This window comes from Vigna angularis, chromosome 10 (assembly GCF_016808095.1).
Source record: "Vigna angularis cultivar LongXiaoDou No.4 chromosome 10, ASM1680809v1, whole genome shotgun sequence".
In the NCBI taxonomy this organism is placed as follows: Eukaryota; Viridiplantae; Streptophyta; class Magnoliopsida; order Fabales; family Fabaceae; genus Vigna; species Vigna angularis.
In genome coordinates, this window is record NC_068979.1 from 17902882 (window position 1) to 17912416 (window position 9535).

At 32.4% G+C, this 9535-nt stretch overlaps 1 protein-coding gene across 5 annotated transcripts; it reads left to right on the forward strand.

Moving 5' to 3' along the window:
• Positions 1-1114: 1114 nt before the first annotated feature.
• On the forward strand, positions 1115-5893 carry LOC108336025 (chaperone protein dnaJ 16). Of its 5 annotated transcripts, XM_017572309.2 has the most exons (12): positions 1119-1592; positions 2901-3024; positions 3219-3301; positions 3443-3554; positions 3643-3747; positions 4313-4363; positions 4563-4652; positions 4748-4856; positions 4952-5100; positions 5169-5222; positions 5337-5550; positions 5623-5893. In XM_017572309.2, the coding sequence occupies exons 1-11, from the start codon at positions 1450-1452 to the stop codon at positions 5547-5549; spliced, it is 1233 nt and encodes a 410-aa protein (XP_017427798.1). In that variant the 5' UTR covers positions 1119-1449; the 3' UTR covers position 5550; positions 5623-5893. The 5 variants fall into 5 exon arrangements, with proteins under 5 accessions (XP_052725588.1, XP_017427796.1, XP_017427798.1 ...); XM_017572307.2 differs by having other exon boundaries at positions 1118-1592; positions 5337-5893; XM_052869629.1 differs by adding an exon at positions 2434-2520 and having other exon boundaries at positions 1452-1592; positions 5169-5893.
• The last annotated feature ends 3642 nt before the right edge of the window (positions 5894-9535 follow it).

The following is a 9535-nucleotide window of genomic DNA, read 5'->3' on the forward strand; positions in this document are numbered from 1 at the left end:
AATATTTTAAGAAAATATATTAGAATTCTACTCAGTTAATCGAATTCGGATCTTCTCTTCTGACAGCCATATTTTACTTTTCTACTAATATATTAATTTGAAAATAACTAAATTTGTTATTATTTATTTATATTATTTCATTAATATCTAAAATTATTAATGCCGATTTATTAATATATTATTTTTATTTGATGTTTTGTTAATACATCTTATTATTATTATTATTTTAAAAAATATTTTAAGAAAATATATTAGAATTCTACTCAGTTAATCGAATTCGGATCTTCTCTTCTGACAGCCATAACAAAAAGGAAGAAAAAAACTCAATTCAATGATAAAAGAAAATGCTTGAATTGGGTAAATAAAGTGGGAATGAATTAGATTGTGTAATTAAAAAAAAAGTTTATTGAAAAGAAAACAAACCGGAAACTCATTTAATATTTTTTATTTCAATAAAACCAGTGTTCTATAAAGAATGTATTACATAATACTTTATATTCAAATATAATTAATTAATTTTACACTTACTAAAAAGTCAATACAAACGTTGTTTTGACTAGAACCATGAAAATAAAATCACAGTTACATAAAGAATAATTAAGAAATTATACCATTAAACAAGAAAAATTAATTGTATTTATTAATTAATTTATACTTAAATTGATCACTCGTAATTGTTTATTTATTTATATTTAATTTAAAACAGAGGATTCTGGTAACTCTTCCGTAAATCTATTCTAATTAAATTAATTTAAAATAAAGAAGCATAGCCCAAAATGTTGTTTCCCACTAAAATAATAAAAACAAAAGTAGATTAACAAACAGGTGACTCCAGAATAGAAAGACATTAATGACAGCATCAATTTTTGTTTTCAGCTTAATTAACTAAACACCACCTTTTTAAAACGTATTTACCACAATTTAATGCAACAAATCCCTCTCTAAATCCACTGCACTCGGATCAGTTGAAACGGAGTTATCAAACGTCGACCTCCCCGTGCGCGTTACGCACCGCGTACTTTACCTGTAACGCCACTCATTTTCAAAACCGCATCAAGTTTAAATGGAATAAAAAACTATTTTTAAAATTTTAAATTAAAAAATAAAATAACCAAATTTCTTAATTTCCCCTCCAATTTCTTCTCTTCTTCTTGTCTCTTCTTGTGTTTTTCTCTCTCTTCCTCCGCAGCTAAGCTTCAGCTTGGAGGGTCCATGGTCCACTTTCTGGATCTCACCGTCACCGCCACCGTCACACCTTTTCAATGCTTCTTCAACCTCTCCTCTTCCCCGTGACTCACTGGCGCGGGAAAATACCTCTTCCTCCCCAACCTTCTCGTTTCGATCTCGATTCTGCCTGAGATTCTTCTCTCTCTGTTCCCGAGTTTTAGGGTTTTGACGAAGACCGGGTAGCACGCGCGCTCACGACGTCGTTTCGTTTGAACGCGAGGCATGATGCCGGGACACCGCTCGAAGTCGGAGAAGCATGACGGCGGCGAGAAGCAGCTCCGGCGGGACCCCTACGAGGTCCTTGGGGTCTCGCGCAACTCTACGGATCAGGAAATCAAAACCGCGTACCGAAAAATGGCGCTCAAGTGCGTTTCGAATCCCCTCTCGCGGTGTTGCTCTGTGGTTTTTTGAATTTGTGGTGTTGTTTGGTTTGAGTGTGTTGAGAATGAAGATAATAGTGGAGTTGCTGCTGTTATTATATATTGGATTAGGATTTTTGGATATTGTTAATTATGTGGGTGAAACGTGTTCTTCTTCCTTAAATCGGTCATCTAGATGATGCTAATGTTAGTTACGAAAAGAATACGTTTTATTTTAATTCTCAGAATACGCTGCTGTAGTCACTTTGGTCTAGACTTTGACAAAGCTGCCGAACCCCTTGCTAAATCTTGGTCATACTTTTTTTAATATATATGTGTATGAGTGTGTCTGTGTGTAATATTCTTTTCAAGGTTTTATTGAAAGGTGTGTGATCACGGTTTCGGCTAAAACGTCGCAATTGCAGCTGCATCGGCTTCATTTTTCTGCAATTTTACGCAATTTCCTACAATATCAAGGATTGTGATGAAATGGTGACCACCCAGTTTATAACCTGCATTGTAGAGTAGATGATTGGTAAAAGTAGTCTTCTGAGCTTTCCTTTTGTGGTTGATATTATTTATGCTTAATTGTATGGAAGGTACATAAAAAGGTCGTTTTATACTTTTATTTGTTGCGGAACTTATTATGGTGTTAGAATCAATTTTAGATGGTATAGTTCATATTAGTTGCAGAAAGGAAAGAGAAATAAGGCCGTTAAAAATCATAAAGTAGAGCTCTGGAAAAGATTCATTTGATTACAGGCGGAGAACCTGAATGTTTTTTGTTTTTCATACTTGCTAATTGCTCCTGTTGATAAGGTCAAATAATCCTTTACAAATAATGTAGGAACGAAGCCTCTGAATCACTGATCATGTCATCATGCATCTGATACAAAGCACCTAACAGCTTCCAGTAAAATTTTATGTATTAAAGGTGTTTTCCTAGAATTATATGGAATGAACTTCTTCATAAGGACTTCTAGGAGAGAAAAATAAGAATAAAAAGTGAAATTGTCGAAGTTAAAATTAGCTTATGTACAAGTTAAAAATTATGAATTTAGGGAAGTCATATGAGAGAGCTTCAACAAACTAGCTTATAAAAAAACTAATTTTAACTTTTGGAGAAACTCATTTCACTTTTTCTTCTTATTTTTCTTTCCTAGAAGTCCTTGTAGAAAAATTTGTCCAAACAAAGTATTCTTTCTGGTGTATATAGTTACTCTAATTGACTGTTCTTCCTTCCTGTCTTACTTTCATCTAAAGCTCCGGCAGGGATGGTTAATTTATTGATTAGCTAAATCAATTTCATTTCAGATATCATCCGGACAAGAATGCAAATGATCCTAAAGCAGCTGATATGTTTAAAGAGGTTACCTTTTCTTATAATATCCTCTCAGATCCTGACAAACGGCGTCAATATGACTCGGCTGGCTTTGAGGTTATAGAAGATTTCTTACTATTTCGAATCATTAAGACTTTAGGATGGTCATTATTTATTCTGATTTGCGTTTTTCATTGCTTATTGAAGATTCCAATTTCGTCCCAAATTTGTTTCCAAACATTATTGCTGAAAAATTAGTTTCAAACCTCTTACCATGGATCATCTGATATGAACTGTCATGTCTATGATAGGCTGTTGAATCAGACAACCAAGAGTTGGAGTTAGATCTTTCAAGTTTGGGGGCTGTCAATACAATGTTTGCAGCGCTTTTTAGGTACCAAGATTGAATGTGCTTCTCTGCCTCTTCACTCTCAATTTCTTTTCTTTGTTGAATGCTTAGAACATTGCTACATATTTCTTTGTGTTTTTTAACTTTTCCCTCCTTTTCATCATTCATTTTCTTCATGAATGACAGTAAACTTGGTGTGCCAATTAAGACAACTGTATCTGCATCTGTTTTGGAAGAGGCACTCAATGGTTTAGTGACCATTCGTCCGCTTCCATTAGGTCATTATGTATCTAAAAGGGTGAGCTGCCTATTATTTTAATTCATTGATCCCTTTTTAGTCATAGTTTTCTTATATTTGTTCTTGTTTTGGTGGTTTCATCTTACAGGTTGAGAAGCAATGTGCACACTTCTATTCAGTTACAATAACAGAAGAGGAAGCACGAGCTGGATTTGTTTGTCGAGTACATTCATCAGACAAAAGCAAGTTCAAGGTTAGAATTTCATCTCTCTCATTCAAGAAATATTGAGCAAGTGTAATGCTCAACCAGACAATATTAAGATCTTTATTTGCGCCTTATGGAAACTGGTTTCTACACAAGAGTTCTCTGTCTCTTTCTTGTAAGATTAGTTTGTGGGATTGGGTGTTCCCAATGCAACTGCAAGACTAACGGTTAGCTTTTTTTAATTTAGTGCATATTAGGGAGCTTATGTTACTTGAGATTCTAAATGCTCTCAATTAGCAAGGTGATTGATTCTATTTCACTACAATGATTTGCTCTCTTAGGGAACTTTGACCTTGAACTCTTGCAAATTTATTCGATTTCTTCATTTCAAAAAATTGAATTATCCCTTGGGTGTGTAATTTATTTTTGTGCGCTGCTTTTACAGTTTCAAAAGTATTCTCCTTTCCTCGTATATTGTAAAACAATTATGTGTGTGTTTATACTAATGTTCTAGATGATTTTCATATAATTTTAATATTTAAAATCATTAATATGGTCAATTGATAAATGATCTCTTTGTATGGTGTTTGATACCTTGATTATCTTTCCACAGTTACTATATTTTGATCAGGAAGACAATGGTGGTTTAAGTCTTGCACTCCAGGTATTATACATTTTCTGTGTGTTTGTGAAACACAATGCTTGTATTTTTCTCAGAGGAATTAATTATTTCTGATGTAATGGTTATTCGTTGGATTTCAATGGCTCTTGCGTAATTATTTCATCGGCATACTTTTTTTCTCTTTTGTATTTTGATTTTTGAGCATTCCGTGACATTAGTACATTACTAATTGTTGTTGTAGGAAGACAGTGCAAAAACAGGGAAGGTTACCTCTGCTGGGATGTTCTTTCTTGGGTTTCCTGTTTATAGATTGGACCAAACAATGAACTCTGTGAGTGGCAACTTTCACAAGATAGTATTTAATTTAAATTTTGTCTATCCATTTTCATTTTAAAAAAAATTGGCTGTTGAATTATTTCTCTATAGATAGCTGCTGCTAAGGATCCAGATACATCGTTTTTCAGAAAGCTGGATGGGTTTCAGCCTTGTGAATTAAATGAATTGAAGGCTGGTACCCATGTATTTGCTGTTTATGGTAAATGCCTACTTTTAACCCAGTGAGCCAGTGCTGCTTGTTATGTTGGTTACTGTAATTTTTGCCACATGAATTGACCGTCAAATTTCTTCTAGGTGACAACTTTTTCAAAAGTGCAAATTATACAATAGAAGCCCTATGTGCTGCACCTTTTAGTGAAGAAAAAGAAAATTTAAGAAGTATAGAAGCTCAAATCTTGTCTAAAAGGGCCGAAATATCAAAGTTTGAGGCAGAATATCGAGAGGTGGGCACTTGATCTGTATGGGTATAATTATATTACTTTTCGTCAAATCTCATGCGGGGTCTTTGTAGGTTCTGGCTCAATTCTCAGAGATGACAAGTAGATATGCACATGAAATTCAATCAGTGAGTTCTTATTTTAAAACGGTTTTTTGTGCAGCATTCCACCGACCCCCTCTTTGGGGCAAAAATTCATCAAAAATGGAAAACACTGAAGTTTTGCTATTTATTCCTTTGCAGATTGACGAACTACTGAAGCATAGGAATGAAATACATGCATCATACACTATTACTCCCTTTAAACGGAGTACAAGTAAGAGCAGAAGTAAAAGTTCTTCCAAGGAAAACAAAGAAGATGGCCAAACAAGAGAGAAGAGGAGTACAAGAGATCGGCCAAAGAAGAAGAAATGGTATAACATCCACTTAAGAGTCGATAAGAGAAAGGCTTGCTAAGGTGAGAATTGGAAAATTAAGAATTCCACTGTAAAACTATAATCAGTTGATCTGGATCCTTTTGATTGTTTAGTCGTACAAGTTAAAGAAGAAGCCCTTGACAAAGCAATATAAAATATTGTTGGAAGGTTTTCAGTCTATCACTCAAGCTTGTCAGGGATGACAACAACTCATTGTTTATGTATAAATCCATTTCCCCTTTCCTTTTATTTCTCTCCATGTAGCTCATCTTAAGAATTCGTACTTGTAAATTGTTTGATTTATTGATGAAGAATGATTAACTCTCTGCGGCTTGTAATTTTGTTTACAAGTAATGGCAAATCATTGGAGGATAGGGTCATGTATTTTCTTGCTTAATGGTATTTTCAATCTTGTAATTTTTAATATCTGGAATTAAGCCGAGTTAAGTTATTTCAGCATACCTTTTGAGTTATATAAAATATTATATCTATCACTTTTAGATTTTTATTTTACTTCGTCAATTAGCATGATTTGGATTCTTTCTTAGAACCTTAATTTTTGCTGGAAATTATGATTACCGGTGCAATAATTGGCAGCTGGGGATTGTGTATTTTATTATTACATTTATTGATGGCCTTTAATCTTGGTGGACGGGTGACAAGCTGGAGCTTTGGTGGTTTGATCCCGTTAGTTATTTAATACCCTAATGATGTCTTCAGGAGACAATTTACAGCTAACGATGTGAATAGCAGCAATGCTTCCGTTTGTAAAATGGCGACAAAAGCAAGTAGAGAGATGCTGTCTAAATAAACTTTCTAGTTTAAGCTTGGCTTCAGAGGGTATTGATAATGATGCATTATTTAAAAATTCCTATTGCAACCAACTGTTCTTAATAATGACCCAATGAGGTGTAGAACCAACCTAATTAGATGCAATGCAACAACAAATGAAAAGGGGTTTTGTTATTTCGACACCTCATTTAATACATAAATAAGAATGCATCCAAAGTGGATGCGACAACTAAAAGACTCTTAATACTACTGTCACTGCTACTAAGAGCCGGATCACTAGCTTCCCAAAGTTTTCTTATTCATATTTAAAGAGGGGCCCGTTAAACGTAGTGTAACTTGTTTGAATTGTTCTCTTCATTTATAAATAGTGTAACTGAGGCAATGTTACTATGTATTACTATAATTATAAGTATTGAAAAATATTAATGCACTCTATACAAGAACGGGACATTCCCTTTATTCTCTCCTATTTTTTAGTATAATCAATTTATTTTTCTTCATGAGGGTAAATTAACTAAAAAATTGTTAGAGTAAAGGACCGATTGGTAAAATAAAATTATCTTCAAATTCAAAATTGATAAATAAACAAGTAAAAGAAATTATGAATAAATGACATTTGAAATGAAACCCAAAAAATATATTGGATTTGATTATTCTTGTTAGTTTTCATTTTTGTATATAAAACTTATCTCAAAGACTTAGTCTTATTACATTGTAGATATTTTGACTTGGATAGAATAATAAGATTGTCTGAAATGAATAATACCATTTAATGCAAGGATTTTTCTAGAAACTGTATTCTAAAACTCATCTATATAGTCTACAATGAAAAAAAAGAGTGTAAAAAAAAGACAGTGATGCGGTGAATAATGGTATAGAAAAGAAAATATATTATAAAGCTTTGTAGAAAAGTTTGTATAGTGAGCAATATAGTTCAACATTCACACATGCAGTGCGTAATCCTCTTATCCACACGTGCAGTGCGTAATCCTCTTATCCACATATGCGTTCAGTCTTCTCTTCTCAAGTTCCAATAATTAATTCATGAAAGTTGAAGCGAATATTGAAGGCTGTGTAAAGAGTTGGACGGTAAGGGACACTTATTATTTAGGAATAAGAGTGTGTTCACATTTCACTATCTGATGATGTAGTTATTCTTATAAATGTTGGAGAATTTGATAAAAACCCAACTAAATTGGATTTTTGAGGCTAAAATGATCACTAATTTTAAGGATTTATCCATAATATATGTATAAATCTCTAGATATAACATAAACATCTATATATATATATTAAGAAATTTAAAACTAGCAAGAAGAATTTTCTTAAAATGTAAATATAAATCTAGTATTCAAGATAAAGAGAAGAGAAAAGTACAACTGAGAGTGAAAGAAGAGATATATGAGATATGTGTCCTTTTGGAGGTGAGAAAGAACACCTATTTATAGGTAGTCAGAGACTTAAAATAATTCATAAATTGTGGAAATAGAATCGCAACTTGGGTTGAAGCTCCATGATGTACACATATGACATTATGCAGTTGGGAAATATTTTGAAATATATATTGTTAAATTCAATTTTTATAATAATCTCACACGTATTGCAAAATGAGATATAGAAAAAATGAAAAAAGAAATCATGAGTCTCAGATAGATGTAATGCATCAGAGCTGGTATAGCAAGCTAACCAGTTCTAAATTGAGAAACTTAACGCACAATGTAGTTTGTATAACAAATTATATGAACCAAAAGCTCTTAATGTATATTAGCGGTTTATCAATCATAATATACCTTCACAATTTTTACTGTTGTTGTGATGCACTTATTAGGTCATGCGTGTGCTTGATATTAATGCTATCAAAACTAACAACTAACTTGTTTTTATTTATATGAACCTTATTAATGGGATCTTCAACCAGAAAGGTTGGGTTATCATCCCTTGTTTGTTTGCAAGTGGCTTAAGTCTCATTTATCTCAATGTTTCTAAAATCACATCACATAACTTCCTAGGATTTTTTATAGAGGATTTGCTAGACTTCATTTTGACTTCATATAATCAACAGAATGGTCCACTCTTTAGTAGTTATGTTATCCAATTATTTCTCAATTGTATATGTCTCTTATTTTCACTGTAGTTTTTGTTTTTAGTTATAGCTATTACTGATTGGAAATCACAATGTATTGACACAAAAGGGGTTGGTTTCATCCGAGTGGAATCGTAGCTAAGAAGTTCGTCAACCATTCAACTTCACTACTAGTCATTTCCAGATCAACAAACTCAAATTTCATTGTTGATCTTGCAATAATAGTTTATTCGACGGATCTTCATGTAATCGAACCACTACCAATTGTGAATACATAACCACTACTGCATTTGGTCTCATCTGAATCAGAGATCCAATTAAAATCAATGTACTCTTCTAGTATAATAGGAAATCCACTATATTCAACAACATAATTCATTGAACCTTTTAAATATCTCATAAGTCTTGCAAGTGTATATCAATATTCCCAATTAGAATAATAAATGTATCTTCTCAGTCTACTTACTGCATAAGTAATATTTGGTCTAGAAAACTCATCAAATGTAATAAGCTCCTAATTATCTAGGCATACTGAGATTAGAAATAGATTCTCCATTATTTTTTTTTTAATTTAGAATTAGTATCATAAGGGATATTCACTCGTTTGAAGTCATAATTTCAAAAATTCCTAAGTTTCTCATGTATTGTTTTGGTATAGTAATATACTATTTCCATTCCTTATGAATGTAACATACAAAATCACATTGGTTTCACCTAAAAACAACTTATATTTCAAATGAAGATTCTAGAAAACAACTTAGTTATGTGAAAAGCCATAAAAAAATAATTACTTTCTTTTCGTTTAAAAATTTTATTTGATTCACTCAAACAAAATTTTAAAAATTTTCCTTTGAGTAATTGAGTAACATTACTTGCACCCTTACAGTCTTAAATATTTAAGATTGGTTTATGAACAACTATTCAAAGTACTTGATAATGGTCCACTGCATCATTCACCATGTCAACTTCATCTTTTAAGATCAACTCTTCATCTACACTTACTCTATTTCTCGTTCTTCCACGTAAGGGGGAAACTTATTAAAAACACAAAAAGGTTCTTCTTTTCTCCAAAAACATAAACCTAAATTATGCATAATCCTTCTTCTTTTTTTCTCATAAAGAGGTGTTGAAATTAAATGGGGTGCATAAAG

Coding starts and splice junctions, on each gene's coding strand:
- LOC108336025 (XM_052869628.1), top strand. CDS start 1,450: ATGATGCCGGGACACCGCTCGAAGTCGGAGAAGCATGACGGCGGCGAG. Junction 3,025..3,218: donor ATGACTCGGCTGGCTTTGAG/GTTATAGAAGAT, acceptor TGTCTATGATAG/GCTGTTGAATCAGACAACCA. Junction 4,857..4,951: donor CCATGTATTTGCTGTTTATG/GTAAATGCCTAC, acceptor AATTTCTTCTAG/GTGACAACTTTTTCAAAAGT.